This window comes from Panthera leo, chromosome A3 (assembly GCF_018350215.1).
Source record: "Panthera leo isolate Ple1 chromosome A3, P.leo_Ple1_pat1.1, whole genome shotgun sequence".
Lineage (NCBI taxonomy): Eukaryota > Metazoa > Chordata > Mammalia > Carnivora > Felidae > Panthera > Panthera leo.
This window is the reverse complement of record NC_056681.1, coordinates 31,904,851-31,926,489: the sequence shown is the minus strand read 5'-3', so window position 1 is coordinate 31,926,489 and position 21,639 is coordinate 31,904,851. Positions and strand designations below refer to the sequence as shown.

At 42.0% G+C, this 21,639-nt stretch overlaps 1 protein-coding gene across 5 annotated transcripts in view; it reads right to left on the bottom strand.

Annotated features, from left to right (window-relative positions):
• Positions 1-13,380: 13,380 nt before the first annotated feature.
• Positions 13,381-21,639, bottom strand: part of SHLD1 (shieldin complex subunit 1) — an 88,087-nt gene continuing 79,828 nt past the window's right edge. For 4 of the 5 annotated variants that reach the window (XM_042931575.1, XM_042931576.1, XM_042931578.1 and 1 more), the window contains one exon: positions 13,382-16,334. In XM_042931575.1, the coding sequence (XP_042787509.1) occupies positions 15,892-16,334 (443 nt within the window). In that variant the 3' untranslated portion in view covers positions 13,382-15,891. Of the gene's footprint in view, positions 16,335-21,639 lie in introns of all 5 variants that reach the window. The other variant, XM_042931579.1, reaches the window with a different exon arrangement.

The following is a 21,639-nucleotide window of genomic DNA, read 5'->3' as shown; positions in this document are numbered from 1 at the left end:
AATCAGATTGCTTCCCTCCTGAAGCCTAACACCAACCCAGAGAGAATTGAAGTTTTGCTGGTGGGGAGTGTGTATCTTTGAAGCTTAAATGATATAGGAGAAAGGGCAGGTTTAGTGGGATCGGGTAGAAAGGGGCTGTGGGTAGTCAGAGGGTACAAGAGGTAGTACCCACTGAGGAGCTGCTAAGTAATGTTTCCATGAGGGAATTCCTTCCCAGCGTTTCTTAGACAATTTATATACTTTCCAAATAGAAATTGGGAAAATAGGAGACGGTATTACAATTCTCCTGTATGAATTAAAGCTTAACAATGAGCAGAGAGATATGACTGGTCTAAAGGGATCCACTGAAAGACCAGGAGCCACCAGAGCCCAGGAGTTGAAGGTTAATGTAAACATTTTTGGAGAATGTCACAGAGAAGTCACAGTTTGATGGGTCTGCCTGTGTGTAGCTGTTACTGTGTGTACTGTGTTCCTGGTCCTATCTGCTAACTGAGAGACACTCTTGCAAACAAAATAAATATCAATACCTTTATACTTATTATGGTATACTTTATACAGATCCTAAGAAATAACAACTTTTGAAAGCAAAGTAAGCCCATAAATTAGTGATTTTGAATTGTGATTTTTGGGTGATGATGTCTATATTGCTGGATTACATTCAAATGTTAGATTATTTAAGAACTACTCAATTATGTTCACTGGCATTTTATAATGTTTGGATATTTGCTATGGGCTACAATTTTTTTTACATATATAAGCTGTGTATTTCTTATTTATTAAAAATATTTTAATAAATAGGAGTACCTGGCTGGCTAAGTCAGTAGAGCATGTGACTCTTGACCTTGGGGTCATGAGATCAAACCCCACGTTGGGCATAGAGTTTACTTTAATATATATATATACATATATATATATATATATATATATATTTTTTTTTTTTTTTAAATAAATCCATAATAATGAGTAAGGAATTTTGGATTTTTTACTTCCAAGTCCCCAGGATTCATATGTTTTTGAGAATTTAGAAACACTACAATGTTGAGGATTTTAAACGGTGGAGAGAGTCTGTTTTGAAATTCTGCCCAGGGCCAATCTTACTCCCAGAGGAAAAATAATGGTCTCCAAGAGGTAGAGGTTCGCAGGGAAGCAAAGTTATTTGGTAAATGTCACAGGCTACAGAAGCCACAGGGATTTGCTGTTGTTTGTCTTATCCCCCATGTTCTCGATTTCACCTAGAAACATCATTTCACTTTTGTCTTAGCTGACAAGTCCACTTATATGCCTAAGGAGGCTTAAATGAATGTGGCAACCTGAGGTGCAGTTTGGTAGTTTGGTCCAGAATCCGAGGTCTTTTAACTATTTAGCTATAGGTAAAGCACTCAACCACATAGCATCAGCCGTTTCCCTTGTCCCAACTGCTTGTGTTCCAACCAAGATCAGTTCAGGTTGAACCAGATGTGATCAAACCATGTCAAGTTATCGGCACTGATTGCTCTTTTGAGAAGTTATTCTGTATCACCCTGTTATGGACAATAGTGTCTGTACCAGATGAACCTCTGATTCTGGAGACTGGCAAGCAAAGAGAGGGCATGGATGAAATTCATCAGGCACAAGCTTAACTTCTCATTTCAGTCCAACTCAAAATGGAAGCCTCTTTGACTTCTACTAGCAGAAATCAAAGTTGTCCTTTGAAGCCAGGACAAAGCCAGTAAAGAGCTCATGCCTCTTATACTTTAAGGAGTGTGATCAGTAATGGTCGACCTCTGTTCCACTCACATTTTTTATGTGGCCAGAGGAGGGGAGAATTAAAATTCTCATTCTGATGTAACAAATAAGCTCTGAGCTGCTAGTTAGATATACAGGTAGGTGTAGAAGTAAAAGATGTACGTCACATAGATGTAGATGTTGTATATGTTCAAGTAGGTGATGTTGATGTAGATATTGCAGATGCTGTGATGTGATGTAGCTGTCAGTGACACAGATATAAATGCAGATGTAGCTGATGTCAATATAAATATAGATATACATAGAGTAGATGTCAATATAGATGTAGATGTGATTGGCATAGCTGTAAACATGGATGTAGTTGATGTGGATAATGTGGATTAGGGTTTCTCAACCTCAGCACTATTGTCATTTGGGGCTGAATAATTCTTTATTTTCAGGGACTGTCTTGTGCATCATAGGATGATTAGCAGCATCTCTGGCCTCTACTCACTAGATTCCAGGGGCACGCCTTTCCCGCCCAGAGTTGTGACAATCAAAAATGTTTCTGGATGTTGCCAAATGTCCCCTGGGTACAAAGCGGCTCTGGTTGAGAACCACCAATTTAGACAACGTAGATGTAAATCGAGGTAGACGTTGATGTGGATGTGAGCATAGATGTAGATGATGTAGACGATGAACAAGAAAGTGTAGCTGTAGGTAATATAGACACAAACATAGATGTTGGTAAAGAATATGTAAATACAGACAGAGTAGATGATGTAAGAGGAAATATAAATGCTATTGGTCTAAACATAGGTGTGGATGACATATTTGATATAGCTAATGTTGATGGTCTAAATGTAAATTTTATGATCTGGGCAGAAAAATGCTGGTGTTGATGATGCAGATGACATAGATTAGGTATAATGAAGAGTTTAGGTATATGAGATATATATCTAGATAGATCAATATAAAAAGAATGTTCCCAACATGAATTTAAAATTTTGAAGATGGGAATCATATCTATATATTCATATCTCCCAGAGTAATTTGGAGGTACTCATTAACGATCTGTTGATTGTTTCATTAGTTCTACCCCTTAGGAGCCATTGAAGTTATCTCTTATATTCAAGTATATTTTCAATTGTGAAAACAGATTATCTTCAAGAAAGTTTGTGGTTATTTAAATCTCCAAGTTATAAATAAAAGTACGTGGGTAGACACTTAAATACTCAAAATATATCCTGCATATATTTTCCTAACATTTTGTTGTGAAAAATTTCAAACATACAGAAGACTTGATAAAAATTTACAAATAAGACCTTTATACCCACTGCTTAGACTTTACCATTAACATTTACTATACCATTAACATTTACTTTACTATACATATAACATTTACCATACATTTGCTCTACTATGTCTTGTGTCTTCTGTCTGTCCATCTATCCATCCATCATTCCATCTTATTTGTTGATGCATTTCAAAGCAAATCCTACATGTTTTTCACTGATTCTCTAGAAGACTAAATTTCCCCCAAATACCACTTTTGACTTCCTATAATTATATACTGTCATCTAGCGTAGGATGCTCATAGGTCACTGGGATGTTTTGCAGAATATCTCTTTGTAGGATTTAGGAGATCATCATGACATTTGTTAAAAACATGAAGCAAAAGTTCAAACAAAGATAAGCCCAGAGTTTATTAAGGAGAGACATTGAGAACAGGCGGCTGTGGCATTTCTCCCACTTTTCTTTCAAGAGAGTTTTCAGACCACACAGAAGCAGCATCCTGTCAGGAATGGTTTAAGTGTGATGTTGCCTGAAGGCAGAGAAACTGCCTCGTGATCTTTTAAGGTCCTTTCGATAGAGCCAGCTGATTCTGAGATCTCTCATTCTCTACTAAAGACTGATACTCAGATTGAAAAAAGAAAAAAAATGATGAAAACCAGAAAGCCGTTACTTCAAGATATAGGTAGCTTCATTAGTACAAGATCACATGACAAGCCTCAGATGGTCTTACAACTCAACTCATTCAGTAAACCACAGGAGGATGTTCATACACCAGACAACAAGTGAGTAAATGTTTCTGCTTTCCTGACGTCTTTGCCTTTCTCACAGACATTTCCAAGTTGCCAGCTCACAGCTGGCTGAACCACAGTTGAAGCAAGTGCTATTCATAGTCCTGAGGAACCTGACCTCTTTCCCTAGAAACGAGCAACATATATTCTTTAGAATCACAGTTCTTTTTTTTTAAATTTTTTTAAAAAATGTTTTTATTTATTTTTGAAGGAGAGAGAGACCGAGCGTGAGCAGGGAGGAGCAGAGAGAGAGGGAGACACAGAATTTGAAGCAGGCTCCAGGCTCTGAGCTGTCAGCACAGAGCCCGATGCGGGACTCAAACTCACAAACTGTGAGATCATGACCTGAGCCGAAGTCGGACGCTTAGCCGACTGAGCCACCCAGGCGCCCCTAGAATCACAGTTCTTTATACACCCCAAACTCATTATGTTTAGCAAATTGTAAATCTCTCCAAAACATCAAAGCTGACGAGAACCTACACAAAGTACATTGGCTGTGGACTGCCGTGATTCCAAGTATCCAAGAAGATGTTCACTGAATGGAAGGGTCAGTCTGTGAAGTTTGTTCAGTTGTTGCAGGGCCATGGTCAGTGTGAGCTGCTAACACGTTACCAGGCAGGGTTAAAGAGGACTAGATGCAGAATGACCCTGTGACATGTGTGGAGAGCTACCAAATAGCAAATGGTGAAATAAGTAATCTGTACCAATTAGAAATTTGGTTTGGGGTGGCAGAGGAAGTGCATCCCCTGTTCGATTCTGGGAGAGTTTACTTTGGGCTTTGAATTGGTGGGGAACAGAAAGTTTGCCCACAAGTCTGGAGGATGAGAGAACACAGAGTAGCAGATGCTGTAGATGCCCTGGCCCTATCTCCTTGGGCTTTGACGTTGCATGTATACCAGCCTGACTTCCAACGGCCAGCATCTGCCCTCTTTACTGGAAGGCTCTGTTGGGTGGCCAGGGTCTGCTCTGCCCATAGACACAGCAGGCCAGACATGCTGGAGATTTAATGCCTTCCTGGTTGCTGCCTTTTACCAAAGACTGATGGGAACTGGTGCTTACAGACCCCCCCACTCTCTCTCTCTTCTGGTCCAGGATAACTGAGGCTTGCGTTCTGCCCTGGCCCCCTGAGTTCTGCGGTAGGATTGAGTTCCAGTTGTGCACAGTAGCAACTTGCTTGATAATGTACCACCTATTGGCTTGCTTTTCTCCCATCTCAGTTCCCCACTCCTCCACTCAAATAAACTACTTGCACTTGAATTTGTGCCCCAGAATCTGTTTCTGAGGGGATCTAAAACTAAGCCACATAGGCAGTGGACAAATGCTCTGAACGTCCCTCTGGCTCATTATTTTCCATCTTGTAATCCGTCAAGGCAATCAGAAAGCAGAGAAGATAGGGCCTGCCAAACACTCTTACCTCAGCCCAGAAAACTCAAGGGCATCTTTTCCTAGTAACAAAGAAATCCTGTGCCTTTGGGAACAGCTGTCACAGTGTCAGCTCTGGCTTCATATTACTTAACCACACACCACTGCTTCCCATTATGGAATTTGAAAGCTGTTAGAAATACTGAGGGAACAGAGGCAGAATCCTGGCTGTTGCCTGAACAAATCTCCTATGTCCCAGTTCATCTTTGCCCCAGTCTGATATGTAGCAGCATGGGATACTTTCAAGTGCAAGTCCAGTCACTAATGGAACTCGGAGAAGTTTTAATGCCCCTGGAAGCCACTGTGATTACATTGAGCATCTGAGTGAAAGTTGAGTGGACAGATTGGTCTTTGGCTTCCCCCCCCAGAGATTAGGCCAAGAGACAATCACTGAAACACCAAGGCACAGAAGAAACTGTTAACCTACCTCTTCAGTGAGGTTAAAGACTTTACAAACTCGGTGCTTAAAAAAGTGCTGTTTCTCTGACAATGTAATCCATTTTGGAGGGTAGGAAATCTCTCCATATTTTTTTGAAATAAAATAACTACTGTTGTCTATGTCTATATACTAACAGAAGTCCACATGGGGAGATGGGTGGGCCATTTGCTGTTTTCAGGGAATGCTTAGCATCCTAATTCCTTTCCTCTATGATGTGGCAAATGGTGAGAAGCAGGATTCACCCCCTACTATACAAGGGAGCCACACCTGATGGCCCTTTCCCTGATCCCTGACTGCTAGAGGACAGTCACATGATCCAGCCTCAGCAAATCAGATGTTCCGACCCAGGGCTTAATTTAGACTCGAGCACAGTGCAGAATTTAGTGCAGCAGTGGCACCTAGGCTCCTGGCCACAGCTGCAGTCGTGTCCAACAGCCAGAGTGGCAGCAGGGCCAGACTTAGGAACATTCCATCCAGTCTGTCCCTGAAGTATGACCTCAGCTGTGTTCCTGCTGCCCATCCTCCCTCAGATGCTGCCCATTTTCAAAACCTGATTATCCAGACTTCTGGTCAATTCTGTTTGCCACCCATTAGCCAACCTTCTACTAAAGGCAGCTAGAGTCCACTTTTGTTGTGTGCAATCCAGAACTCTGCACAGAAAGTGATATCTCTTAGTATACAGAGTCACCCCTGGAGGTCAGAGACCTGGGAGACTCTTGTCCAGGGGGCATTTAGATATCTAGATAACTAGACAAAGGGGTCTTTATCTCCTTCCCTGCAAAGGGCTTGACTACATGATTGCTGAGTTTCCTTTGCTGTTCAAAGTCTATGATTTTTTAAAAATTTTTTTAATGTTTATTTTTGAGAGAGAAAGACAGAGTGTGAGCAGGGGAGGGGCACAGAGAGAGGGAGACAGAATCTGTAGTGGGCTTCAGGCTCTGAGCTGTCAGCACAGAGCCTGACGTGGGGCTCAAACTCATAACTATGAGATCATGACCCAAGCCAGTCAGACACAACTGACTGAGCCACCCAGGCACCCCTCAAAGTCTATGATTCTAAGTGAAGTGTTGACCAGTAAAGAACCAAAGCTACTTGAGTTTCTGCATCCTTAGCGATAGGGAAAGTGTGTCTGGAAAAAGATGCCACTCTGAAACCCACAGATAGATCTGGTCCAAATCAAATAATCAAAGAGTATCTCAAGCCACTATCCTGTATGCACAGGTCCCCAGAGAGGTGAATGTATCTGGTAAACACTGCTTTGGGCATGTCAAGGCAAAGAAAATCCATGGTTCACTTAACACTGTTCACAAGCGTCTCCCACTGGGGACAAAGAAAATCAGAGGGAAGACAGAGTGATTGACACTTTTGTGTATGCAGTAATCTAAATAATTTTGTAGCCATGAAAACAAGTCTGGGGCGTGGGAAAGGTGGTCATAACAATCCATAGCATAGATTATGGATTTTTAGGGGGAGAGTAGAGTTCATTTGTTTTGAAGCCCTTTCACACTATAACAAATGCAGGAAAAAAAACATTTGAAACATTACGGGTCAGGAAAACTTTTGCATTTAATGATAAACCAATTTATTTGGATGGTAGTTCCAAATAGTTTTTATGAGAGAGGGAGGCTAGTGTAGACTGAAAGAGGTTTAAGAGATACAAATGTGGGGTGCCTGGGTGGCTCAGTTGGTTAAGCGTCTGATTCTTGATTTCAGCTCATGATTTCATGATTCATGGGATCCTTTTTCTCTCCCTCTCTCTCTGTCCCTCCCCCCTTCTCAAAAGGAATAAACTTTAAAAAATTAAATTATAAAAAAAGATACAAATGCAATTGTAGATCCTTGTTTTAACCCAGATTCAAATGCTGTAAGAAGGCATTTTTGAGAAAGTTGGGAAACATTGAACATGGACTGAATATTAATGGTCATGTGATGCTTTGTTTGGTTTTGTTGAGTCCTTATCCATTAGTGACAGATGTTCAATTCACAGGTGAAATAAAAGAATGCCCTGGATTTGCTTTAAAATACTGTAGCGTAGGGGCACCTGGGTGGTTCAGTCAGTTGCATGGCTGATTCTTGATTTCGGCTTAGGTCATGGTCTCCGGGTCATAGGATGGAGCTGTGCATTGAGCTGAGCATGGAGACTGCTTGGGATTCTTTCTCTCTTTCCCTCTGCCCCTCTCCCCCACTTGCGCACATTCTCTCTCTCCTTAAAATAAAAATTAAAAGCAAAAACACTCTAGTGTAGTACTACTCAAGTTGTGGTCTGTGGATCAATGCCAGTTTGCAGATTGTGTGCTATTGGTCCGTGATAAGTGCAGACATTGACACTATGTATTTAGAAACTGTTACAACACTTTGTGTTGTCATAGCCATCCAAGCAGGGATTAGTGTCTCATTGGCCTGGGAAGAGCCCAGTCTGGGTATTGTTGAACTTGCATGGTGAGCTGCGTGTGCATGAGCACAAGCTGTGTGCTTGAGTGGTACATGAGAGACTGGAAATTAAGCAAAAAGTCCTTCGCCATTGATAGCTTCTGCAATGCTTTAGCACACACACAAAAAGCAGGTGGAGGAGATTGATGAAAAAGAATGGCAGAAAGCTAATGGCTGTTGAAGCTAGGTGATGGGCACATAGCACAATTCTCTCTACTTTTGTGAAAGTTTGAAAATCTATATCATTTAGTTTAATAAAAAGTTTTAAAAAATCTAGCCAAGGGAGATATTTTAAATATGTACATTTTCAATACATCTCATATACTTATATCTAAGCGTATATAGTACCTATACAATATGTATGTGTTTCAAATAAAATAATACGGAAATGACCCACAGAATACACAGTCTGCATAGGGATTATATGTAATGATTCAGGTCAAACTTTATTTTACAGAAGAAGTCGTGGGTAAACAAACAAAGCAATTTGCTAAATCATGAGCTTGGTGAGCTTTTATTATATAATAAATTCTGATTATATAATAAACTCCTTGAAGCCAAGGTTCCTGTGAGATACCACTCTGTGTCTCCACAGGATTCAACACAGGGTAAATGTTGAGTAAATGGTGCTTAATAAATACTGGCTGATAGGCTAAACTCAGGAAATAAATTGCTATGAAAAACAGTTTAACTCTCCATGCAGTCACGCCATACAGCTCAATCAATTTGAAAATCAGTTTCCCGAATCCACCCTTGTGGAGGTTTGTCACAGAATGTTTGAGCCTGAGAGGGACTTGGAGCTTTGCTAATGTCCTCATTTTGCAGATGGAAATGAGGCCTGGAGGAGTTTGAACTCCTGGAGGAGTTCCTTGTTAATGACAGCATTGTTGCCTCTGATGCCTACAACTGGACTCTCTCTCCAGCCATGATGTTTCCCAAAAGGGATAAAGCCACCTCCTATTCCCTGTCCTTTACTCCTGGTTTAAGATTATATGGTTTCAGTTGCAGGAAAGGGAAAGAGTTGTCAAGCTGGCTCTACCAGGAGGCTAAACAGAAGAAGAGACTACAGAACAAGCTCATTTCATAATCAGTATTTACCCAGGACTGGTCTGTGTCTAGTCCGGCTAAGAGAAGCTCCCTGACCTTTAGGAACTTCCCATCTCTTTTGGGAAAGAAGATGTATATATGTTAATAGCTACAGGGAGGTCCTACTGTGTAAGATTAAAGTATAAATGAGTGGTTGGGTAGAGCCGTCAGGGCTAGAGAAGGGATGGGATATTCTGGAGGCCATGGATCTTGGGTATAAGGTCTGAGGGCTGAGAAAAGGGCAGAACACCTAGGTTAGAATAGTATGGACCTGGTTTGTGCTTCACCCTGCTGGTATTAAGGGCCTTGGGAAGTTTCTGTGGGAGGTGGGATGGGATCCAGTGTTGACTAGATTTAGGAAGACCAATATGGTAGCAACAGTGTGGGGAACGGCTGAAAACAGGAACTTTAAGGAGGTCCTTAAGGAGATGAAAGCTTGGAGCAGGCGATGGCAGTGAGAAGAGAAAGAAGAGGCAAATGTAAGAATTTCAATTTTTAAGCAACCCCTCACCCCCAAAAAACCAATGCTACCTGCTGGGTGCTATTCTAAATACCATAACAAATCTGAATTCATGTGAGTATCCTGAATTAGACATGATTGTTATTTCTGTTTTACAGATGAGGAAACTGAGGCACAGTTAGGTCAAGTAACATGCCCAAGGACACATGCTAATAAATGGTAGAAGCAAGATTCATATCCAGGCAGGGGAGCTCCCAGGTCTCAGTTCTTAACAACCACTGTGTGCTACAGTGGAATGTTTAGAAGTAAAAGTCATGATGAATCCAAAGTTTTTCAAGCCTGAATGACTTAGCAAATGTTAATGCCATTGATGAATTACATGCATCAAATAGGAGTATTATTAGCCTGTGGGAAAGAAGATACCTTTGGTTTTTTAATACATTTTGTTTAAGGTGACAAGGATGCATCTGAGTAGAATGTTCCATGGTAAATTACAACAGGACAAGCTTGGGAAAGATATGGCTGCCAGTTTTTTTTTCTTTCAGCCCTTGAAAATGTTGTACCATCTCCTTCTGTCCTCCATGATTTCAGATGCAAAATCTGTTCTTATTTGAATTGGTGTTTGCCTATAATTAAGGCATGCATCATTTCTCTCTGATTGCTCTTAAGATTTTTTTTTGTTAGTTTCCAGAAGTTTAATTATGCTGTTTTGATGAGCATTTCTTTAGATTTATCTTAGTTCAAGTTCACATAGCCCTTGAATCTGTAGTTTTCATCTTTTGCCAGATGGAAGTTTTCAGCCATTATTTCTTTGAATATTTGTTTAGCCCCACAATCTTGCTCATCTCCTTCTGGGATTCTGGTGATAGCCATGTCACTATCTTTTATTACTGTTTCACAGATTCCTTTTCTTCCCCCACTCTCTTTCCTCTATGTTTGTCAGATTGAGTACATTTGACTGATCAGTTCTCAGTTCAGTGATCCCATCTCTTGTCATCTCCACTCTACCACTGAACCCATCCAGTGAGGGTGTTTTTGTTTGTTTTTTGTGGTTGTGCTTTCAGTTCTGTAATTTCCACCTGGTTCTTTTTTATAACTTCTATTTCTTTGACGAGGTTTTATAATTTTTCATATGGTTCAAGGGATTTCATAATTATTGGTTGAAACCATTTTAAAATGCTTTAAAGTCTCAACCAGATAGGGTTCCCTGGGTGGCTCAGTCAGCTAAGCGTCTGATTTCAGCCCAGGCCATGATCTTGCAGTCTGTGGGTTCCAAGCCCATGTAGGGATCTGCGCTGACAGCTCAGAGCCTGGAGCCTGCTTCAGATTCTGTGTCTCCCTCTCTCTCTACCCCTCCCCAGCTCATGCTCTGTCTCTCAAAAAAAAAAAATAAAAATGTGAAAAAATAAAATCTCTGCCAGATAGTTTCAACATCTGATTCAACTCACTGTTGGTGTCAGTTGACTATCTTGTCTCACTCGTATTGTGATTTTCCTGGTTCTTGGTAAGACAAGTGATTTTTTACTGTGTTCTGAACTTTTGCATATTACGTTAGGAGACCCTTAATCTTTCTTTTTTTTTTCTTTTATTTTAGTGTTTATTTATTTTTGAAGGAGAGAGAGACAGAGGTGAGTGGGTGAGGGGCAGAGAGAGAGGGGGACACAGAATCCAAAGCAGACTCCAGGGTCTGCACTGTCAGCACAGAGCCCAATGCAGGGTTTGAACTCACAAGCCATGAGGTTATGACCTGAGCTGAAGTTGGACACTTAACTGACTGAGCCATCCAGGCATCCTAGGAGACTCTTAATCTTATATAAATCTTCTATTTTAGTCGGCAGCCACCCTGTTTTTGTTTTTAAGGTTTACTTTTGTAGTCTGTAGTTTCAATGACAACTTTCTGAGCCCTTGCAATGCTGTTCTGGTCTACTATGTTCTGGCTTTGTTTAAGCTCCCACCAGATCCCTGCATGTGATGCCTACATGGGTATCCTTGGGCAGATGTAGGGGGTGCCCTAAGTCACCATCTGTCATTGCATGGAGGGCTGGGAGACACTGGGCCTGAAGCCACTACTAGTGCAGCTGCATGTATCTATAGCATTCATTTTTTATTCTAGAATTTTATGATTTTTATCTTTTTACCTTGAAAAAATTTGGGGGGGACACCTGGGTGGTTCAGTCAGTGAAGTGTCCAACATCAGCTCAGGTCATGATCTCGTGGCTTGCAAGTTTGAGCCCCGAGTCAGGCTCTGTGATGGCAGCTCAGCACAGCGAGATTCTGTGTCTCGCTCTCTGTCTCTCTCTCTCTCTGCCCCTCCCCAGCTCACACCCTCTCTCCCTCTCTCTCAGGGAGAGAGAGAGAGAGAGAGAGAGAGAATCCAAAGCAGGCTCCACACTGCCAGAGTAGAGCCCCATACAGGGCTCAAACCCATGAATCGTGCAATCATGACCTGAGCTAAAATCAAGAGTTGGAAGCTTAACCAACTGAGCCACTAGGTGCCCCTTACTTTAAAATTTTAATCCACCTAAAATTCATTTGGATATCAAGAATGAGGCGAAGAATTTAGCCTTTTTTTTACTCTCCTCCCCCAGTTGGGGAGCCAATTATTCTAAAACCATTTGCTAAGGGGCACCTGGGTGGCTCAGTCAGTTTAGCATCCAACTTCGGCTCAGGTCATGATCTCGCGGCTCGTGAGTTCAAGCCCTGCATCAGTTCCCCACTGACAGTGCAGAGCCTGCTTGGGCTTCTCTCTCAGCCTCTCCCTGACTTGCATGCTCTCTTTCTCAAAATAATAAATAAATAAACTAAAAAAATAAATAAATAAATAAAACCATTTGCTAAAAACTCCACCTTCCCTTGCAAATTTGAAATGTTACCTTCATCAAATACTCCATTTACACGTACATTTAGGTCTATGGGCTGAATGCTTTTTCTTTGATTTGTCTACTTTGGTTTTGTTGTTGCTTTAGTTACTGTAAGTTAAAAACGTCTTCATATTTGACAAGGCTAGTCCCTTCTCTTTAATTTGCTGGCTATTCACATCTGTTTGCTTTTTAAAAGGGTTTGCAACACAGCTGCAGGGTAAAGAGAGGCAAAGGATAGGGCGCCTGAGTGGCTCAGTTGGTTAAGCAACCAGCTCTTGATTTTTATTAAGGTCATGATCTCACTGTTCATGGGATCGAGCCCTGAGTTGGGCTCTGCGCTGTGTGAGGAGCCTGCTTGGGATTCTCTTTGGGCCCCTTCCCTGATCATTCTTGCTCTCTCAATAAATAAACATTAAAAAAAAACTTAAAAACTAAATAGAAGCAAAGGAAGATGTGGGTTGACCTGATGGAAGCTTCCTGCAGTATTCCCGGAGAGAGACGGGGGATACAGAAGGTAGAATAGATTCTCTCTCCCCTTATATCCCAAATTTCAATCATTTCCTGGTATACCACCTTTATAATTTTTGACATATCTGTATATTGTCGACAGCATTAACTTTTTCACTAATTCACTTTAAAATTTTAAATATATTAGGCTTGTCCTACATGCTGTCTGTAAAAGCACAGATTCAACGTGGTAGTTATATATTTTTCTAACACATTAAACAAAATAGATAACCATGAAGATAAACATTGTTCGTCCATGTGGCACCTACAGTTATTTTGTATACTACCAGCAGCTTTGGAAACGAGTAGTTTGAGCAAACCATCCCCATCTGTTCTCCAGATGAAAATTCTCTCTCAGCAAGGAGCCACCTGGGCTGGCTGGTGATCTCCATATTGTCTTGTGCTAATTGCTGGTAATAAGATCTACAGCATGTGTTCTCACGTAGGTCATGTAAAGAAACGACTAGTGAAGTAACAGTCATACACATACAAGACACTGGTAGCAGTTTCTCTTCTTTGGAGTTCTGATGTTCCTGCGAGCAAATCCTCCCTCGCAGAGACCTCTGAAAAGGGCCACAGATGATATCATAGGCCAGTGAGAATGTTCACGGGATGATAAGACGGTGAAGTGATCAGGAGGGCAGAGACAGACAATAATGCCAAAGGCCAGAGCCTTAACACCCTTATCTCTTAGTCTTTATTAAAGGTAAACAGGGATAAATGGAAAATGCCATCCCAACGTTGTGAAGAAGATCAAATTAGAGAGCGAGACTGCAGGGAATCAAATATCTTGTACTGACCTGTCACAAGCACTTACTCAGATACAAGCAAACACACACCACACTCTTTTTTTCCTCTTTTTTTTTTTTTTTTCCTTCACCCTAAGGTGATTCTGGCTTCCAGGTTTCTAAATGCTCTGGTTTCAGGATCTACCTCTTTTTACTGAGCACCCTCAGCACTGATGATAATAAAGGTTACAAAATTACCAATACTAAAATCTCGGTGCCAAACAGAAGCGGCTGCTTCCGGCATGGAGATTGGAATAGCTTCTATCTTCTGTGTTATAAAAACAGTATAAAATAATCCAGTTTCCTTCTGTTGGTGGCCATGGAAACTAATCTCCAATATTCCTTTCAGTGAATGAATAATTCTGAAATCTACAGCATTCTTCAGTTGCGTCTATTAATTTGCTCCACCTTAAAAAACAATAAAACTACGGACCTTAAAATTCAACCTGCACATTTTCAATTGTAAGGCCCACTGGTTTACGAGTAATTTGGGGGTGTTGCATAGGAGAAGCTCCTGGGGAAAGACTCACATGATTGCTTGTCAGAGGAAAACGCAGAGTATTGTTTCCTTCAGTATCTCTCAAAGACCTCCCCATTTCCTAGTTCCTATCATTTAGGTCTCTTCCAAGGGGCTTCTGCACTGCAGTGTGAAACACTGTTTCTTACCTCTGCTCTTCCCGGCACTGGAAGCCTTGGTATGTAATCCCTGACCTTTCAAGCAAAATCCCCACTCTTGCTCGGAGAGTCCCCAAGAGACCTGCCTGAGAGGGCTCACTCACTCTTCATGCGCGCCTCGAGGCCGATCCGTTTGCAAACTCCGCTTTCTGGCAAGCTTATGGAGCCTTAGGCCAATGAAATTTCACCTCGAGTTTCTCAAAATCTAACTGCACAGTGTTCCCAGCCTCATCTTGTTGTTCCCCCAAACGAACGATAGCCCTCTTTCTGCCAACGTAATTTATTTGAAGGGCTGTCGAGGCAGGGATTAGCACGAGGCCTCCAGTTACAGCTTCCAAGAGCTCGGTGCCAGGTGACGTCATTCTACCACCCGAGTCTCAAAGGGGGTTTCAGGACAGGGCCGTGGAGCAGGGCCTCTGCCAGCGCAAGCCGCGCTGGCTATTTAAAGCCACTCCCTGGCGGAGCAAGGACGGGACAGGGGTGAGGGGCCAACTGTTCATAGGGTGACAGAGGGTACAGGCAGAAGGCAAAAATGACAGGGAGGAGTCCACTTGGGCAAAGGATTCCTTACTCTCTTCCACCACAAACTGCCAAGGCCGCGTCCCGTCAGCCTCGAGCCGCGTCCTTCGGTAGGTGGCGCACATTTGTTTTCTTCACACCTTCCACACTGCCAATCTGGTGGAGACCGAGAGCCCCGTCCCCCCTTCTTTTAATTTGCAAATCTTAGCTCTTATTTTAGATGATCCAAATGTTCCTTCCACACCCTGTTAGAATGACAAAACAGGGAATTCTGGCTTTGGAGAGGCAAGGGTATGAGGAAGATGTGATGCACTTTTGGGAACCGTATTTAAATCTTTATGTTATTTTGGGAAATACATGCGCAGTCACATGGTCTCAGTTCTACAACTTGGTACAATTCTTATACTTGCTTTGGCGCAGAGCTTTAAATCCTTTAAAAAACTCATGTAACAAAGAAAGCCTGTTCCCTTAGGTTGGGTTCTCCCAGAAGTAGATTCTGAATCAAGGATCCAGGTACAAGAGATGTATTAAGGAAAGGCCCCTGGGAGACACCAGTAGATGAATGGGAGGACAGGGAAACGGCAGGTGCTGAGCGAGGGAGTGATTTCGTGTGAAGTCCCAGTCTTGGCCTGATCCAGAGGGGAGCTCTGGAGAATAATTTATGCCTCAGAGCATGTCCTTCCTTCCTTGGGGCAAGGAAGATGTGCTTCTGGGCTCCACAATCAGTCAGTCACTGGCCTTAAGTCAAAGGGAGTGGTAGGGTGGGGTGGGAGGTGGTGTGGACACAGGGGCCAGACACACAGGGGGCTGGACACACAGAGCCGGCAAGAGGGGCTGGAGGGGAAGTGGGTGTGCACTAACAGCGTTGGCCACCGGACCACCCTCCACACTGCCTGCTCTTACCACCAGGCACTACTTAGAGGTCTTTCATCACATTCTGCTGCAAGAGGAAATGAATGATATCTTTTGAAAGTCCCGGGGTTGGCTTTTCATCATCCAGAGACACACTTCCTTCTCCCGATGGGTAGAAGTGGACATCCCTGGAATGCCTCTGTAAGACCGAGCAGCCATCCCGGTTGAAGATGACCCGGGCCATTTGGAAACTGCGGAGGGCATACTTTCGGCTCTCCTGGCCCTTCAGTTCGTTGATTTTCTGAGACAGGCACTGGCAGACTGCTGCGGAGAGTGCATTTCCAGAGGCCGGCTGTGGACAGCCAAACACTTCATAGAATCTATCCAGGGATTTCCGAAGCCCATCATCCTCTGCCTTGGTCTTCACCTGGCCCTTCACAGAAGGGTCCAGCCAGAAGTTCTCAGAGGTCCAGGAATCATTTTGTTCGGAATTTAGGTTACTGGTATCTGCAAGACAAAACACATTCCAGTACTTGAACACACATTCAAAAAGGCCAGAAGCAGATGATGTCTCTTCAAGTCACCTGCTGCTCCTGGGTGACTGGTACTGGGCAGGACTGGCCGATTTTGGGATCGATCCCCACCATCCTGGGGGTTATGCCACTTGTTTGCTCCAAACAAGAACATCTTATGTGCATGTTTCAGGAGTTCTTATCTATGGTCTTTGTACAGAAGTTCAGGGTAGTTGTGAATTTGGGTAGGGAGAAAACTTGTATCTTTATTTTCACTACCCTCACCTCGATCAAAAATTAAGCATTCCCTTCCATAATAAATGTAAGCAACAAACCTACTAGCAGCAGTACGTATGACTTTGTTGCTAATAGCTCACAGCTATTTTCATACCACATTACAGTCTGCAGAAGATGTTTCAAAATATCATTTATGCCATCACTATGCTCTGGACTGAAGTGTGGCCTCCAAAATTCACAGTTGAAGCCCTAGTCCCTAACGTGACTGGATCTGGAGATGGGGCATTTAGGAGGTTACTAAGGTTAAATGAGGTCATAAGGGGTGGGTGCCTAATCTGATAGGAGTGGTGGCCTTATAAAAAGAGGAAGAGATCTCTCTCGCTTTTTTTCTCTCTCTTGTCTGTCCAGGTGCAAGACTGGGGAAAGGCAATGAGAGGACACGATGAGAAGGTGGCCTTCTCTAAGCCAGGAAGCCCTTCCCAGACCTCAACCATGCTGGCACCATGATCTCAGACTTCCAGTCTCTGGAACTCTGAGAAAATAAATTTCTGTTGTTTAGGCCACCCGGTCTATGGTATTTTGTTATGGTGGCCCAAGTACACTAAGACACAGTTATTGGTCCTGATACTAGAACTTATTATTTAAACATTAATTAAAAAATATTCATTATAATATTGTAAATTTGTTCTTTAACTAACTTAATAACTACATTTCAATATTTTTCCCTTGATCATCCCATACATTTCAATTTTTTCACTTAAAACATTATCTAAGAAAGGGTGGGAAGGCTTCACCAGATGCCAAAAGGATCCATGGCACAGATACAGTAAAGACCCCTAATAATATAGACAGTGCTGGGCATTTACACAGTTCAGACATTTTCTTTTTCTACTCCTTACAGTAATCCTATGGACTCTTTCTCTCTCAATTAAAATCACCACCTTTCTGTTTTTTAAAGGAGTAGCAAATAAACTGATTTAATAATAGACAATAAGAAGCCAGAACTGGAGCCAAATCCTAGTCCGTGATCTAACTTTCTGTACCTCTTTGGGAACCTTAATTCTTTCTTTTTTTTATGTTTATTTATTTTTGAGAGAGAGAGAGAGAGCGTACATGCACATGTGTGCAAGCATGAGCGGGGGAGGAGCAGAGAGAGAGGGAGACAGAGAATCCCAAGCTGACAATGTGTTCTAGAAAAGATTCCCCACAAATAATTTACAGAATTCCTTATACACCAACCAGTTTTAATTTTTAAAATTGTATACATTAAATCAAAATATATTTTCCTTTTTTGCTCTGATATAAGCTTTAATAAATTACTAGCTTTAATTCCACACATACACCCCTCACCCCATTAACTCAACTAGTAGCTATGATAAAAATATTTGCACTCACTAACGATTAAAAAAGTTGTGTGATGCAGTGGATGGTTATAGAAAAAGAGAAGAGATTTACGGTTTTGACTCCAGTTTTGCTACCAGCTAGACACCATACCACCTTGCTGAGCTTTGGAGTTCTCATCTACAAGAGTTTTAGTAAATGATCTCTCTTCTAGAACTTCTATGGTAAGACAAGGAACAGAGGAGTAGTTAATCCAAAGCACCCAAGAAGGATGTGGACATATGGTGTGAGACACACGCAGCCCACACATGGACGAGCATTCACTGGTCCACCACACAAGTAGCCCCAAAACAAAGCACTCAGCCACCTTGAAGAATGGCCGATTCCAGGCTGATTAAGGACAGTACAAGATGGGCCTGGTGCATCTTACTATCTAGAATGCTCAAATATTGATGGAGGCTTGTCAAGGGGGAGCAGAGGCCAGCTCCAAAGGGATCACCTGGCCACATCTGGAACAACTTAAGCATCAAAATAAATTATGAGAGTACCTGTAACTGATGGTAACCCATTTATTAAAATATAAAACCATAAATCCATAAAATAATTGCAAGTTTGCTGAGGAACAGTCTCAGAGCACTTCCCCATAAAATACTTACTAGTTACAAACGGGAAAAAAATAACTTCAGAGTGGAGAATCATGGCACATATCACCTTAATCAAGTGACCTAAGTGAGTATCACCAGTAATGGGACAAATCGAAACCCTGTTGCCACCTGACCAGATGCAGGAGGAAGACCCAATACCACTTCTCTGATAGTCCTGCCGAAGGTGCAGCCCCTGAACCCAATTATGAGGGAGCGACAGATAAAACCAAACCAACAGATGTTCTACAAACTGACTGGCCTGTACTCTTCAGAAGTGCCATGGTCATGAAAACCCAGAAAAGACGGAGCAAAAGACGGTACACTGAAGAGTACCAAAGAGTCATGACAACTGAAAGCAACACATGATTTTCAACTAGATCTTTTTGCTATAAAGAACGTTACTGGGATTGCCTGAGTGGGGCCTGAGGATTAGATGGTAGTAATGTACCCTGTGAACTTCCTCATTTTGATAGTTTCATTCGGTTATGTAGGAGAATGTCCTTGTTTATTGGAAAATCAGGGTGGTGGGCATCGGGCTGGCAACTTACTCTCAAATAATTCCAGAAAATAAAAAATTCTTTGTATTATACTTGCAAATTTTCTATGAGTTTGAGAGTCTTTCAAGAAAAATAATTAAATAATTACAGAATTATTTAATTAAGTCATTAAATGCCTCCTCTGGAAGAATAACTGTTAAAATTTCCTTTGGTGGCCTACTTTAATACTAACACAAACAAACAAAAGCCTTAGCCCAGGGCTTGGTGAACAGTACTTGCCTAATAAACGGTACTATTGGAGAACCAAGGGGAGAAGGGGGTGGGCAAGGGGTCCCACAATGGCTAGATGAGGTGTCCCTTCCCACTTGCTTCCACAAAGATGATCTGGTCCTGGGGAAGTAAGGCAGGAAGACAGGGGCTGAGAAAGGTCAATGTGAAGAGTGAAAGAGAGAGGGAAGGTCCTCAGCAGTAACACTGAAAAGGCTGGAGAGTTCCTGAAACTGTCCATCGAGGTAGCCATTTATACAGAACCCTCCAAGTAGCATAGCATGTACTTATTAAGGAACTGGTCAATAACTTTGATTTGAGCCTAAAGAGCCTAAAAAACTAGTGTGGCTCCTCTGTTTTTCATGTAAATATCAAGCAGGTTGCAACTCATCTTAAAGAAACCCTCCTTCCCTTTTCCAGAAAAGCAATGACAACATGAGTTGAGTTATTTACTCTATCAGTTCTTTTGAACACTGTCTCCACCTCATTTCAGTCTTTGATTTCCTTTTAAAGTCTGCTTTACCAACAACAACAAAGCCATCTCTCTAATCATGTGGCTGTTGTGGCCTTTCTGATACCTGGGATTTCTTTTCCAGCAAATAGAGCTAATTGCTTTTCTTTTCCTCATGAACCTACATGTGTACAGAATGATGATCTTTGATAACTCAGTTCCTGCTCAGTGGTGCATCCTCACAGTTATGTTCAAACTTCAATCTTACATTAATAGTTCAAACTTACATTAAAGTTCAAACTTTAATCTTACATTAATACAGGCCAGACTTGTAAGGCTCTCAACTTGGGATGGTAATATCTACTCTAGGGACAGTCTGGGGATGTTTTTGTGTTAGTGATTGGAAAATGGTTGTACTTAATGAGTGGGATCAAGGATGGAAACATCCTGTAATGCACAGAACAATCCCATACAACAAAGAGTCATCCTCCCCAAAATCACAATTATGCCTCCTATCCCTTGAGAGGAACAGTGGCTCAAAGGATGGATTCTGGAAAGAGTGGGAAGTGAATGGTGAATCCCACTGCATTGTAATATATTGAATTGCGTTGGGCTTCCCAAGGCACCTTTGCTATTGATCCCTGCACAATCAATGCCTTTCTTGCTGGCATCCATTTGTACCATGCATTCCTCCCTTCTCAGACCTCGAGATGGCATTTTATTTTTCTCAGCAAGGGCCCCAGTCCCAATCATTTTGGCATTGTCTAAATTGAGTGGAATTTCCCTTTTTGTTCCCTTTTTGTTCCAATTTCTTTAGGAATTGACAAGAAGAAAGGGAGGAAGGTGGCACTTGGTATGGCCATACTTTTGCATGCATTTTCAAGGTCACCTATCTACCAGAGCATCCATTTGTTAAATTCTCTTTTGATGAGAGAGAAAACAGATAACATAGATGTTTAAGATTCTCACAAATCTAAAGCCATTTTTATATGTTTAGGAGTCATAGATGGCAATTCTAGGCAATCAATTTGCATGAGGATTTGAGATGAATGGTTGCATTCTGTGAGATGCCATCAGCTTTTAGAAACCCAGATGTTTAATGGGGGTTTCTTCCAGAGAATCTTCCACGACTACTTCTGTGGTTGATAAATGCACAGCAGGATTTTATCTCTGTGAAACATTTAGCTTTCAACTTTAACAAGTTTTTTCCTAAATGGATTTGATATTTTGAATTCTGTCTCCCTCATGCATCAGCCTCAATAGCCGCCCACTCTGCCTTATTTGTTCAGACTCTCTTTTACTAGTGACTACTAATTGGGAGGATCTGTGGTTTCAAGGCTGCACAGAGCCAAAAGAAATCGAAGGCTTTATATTTAAAAAAAAGAGAATTATCAGGATTTAAGGAAAGAAGGAACATGTGGTTCATATAGTCTCCTTTCATGTTGCTCAAAGGGAAAGCAGCCCTTTTTCAGGGCAGTGCACAGTCTGCTAAGAGTGGTCCTTCTGCCTTGGTTTGTCTGTTGGAGGTTCCTTGGAGTCTGTGTGGCTCTAAGAAAGTCAGGGGTGTAAGAACAAGGTGAGTGGGGAAGGGGCGTGTCGTGGTTATTAGTGCTCACTGATTAGCACACTTTGGATTCACAGACTCATCTCCTTTATGACAGCAGTAAGACTTCAGAGGCCTCACAGGCTCTCTATGTGGGTGACACTATGATCTATAATATATGAGTGGCTAGTGCCCATGATCTGGAGCCCTGCTCTGCTAGGTTGCATCTCTCTGCCCAGATCTTTCTTTTCCTTCTTACCCTCGTCTGTCCCTATCACTCCTGCCATTCCACTCCATGCTCTGCAGAGATAAAAAGGAGT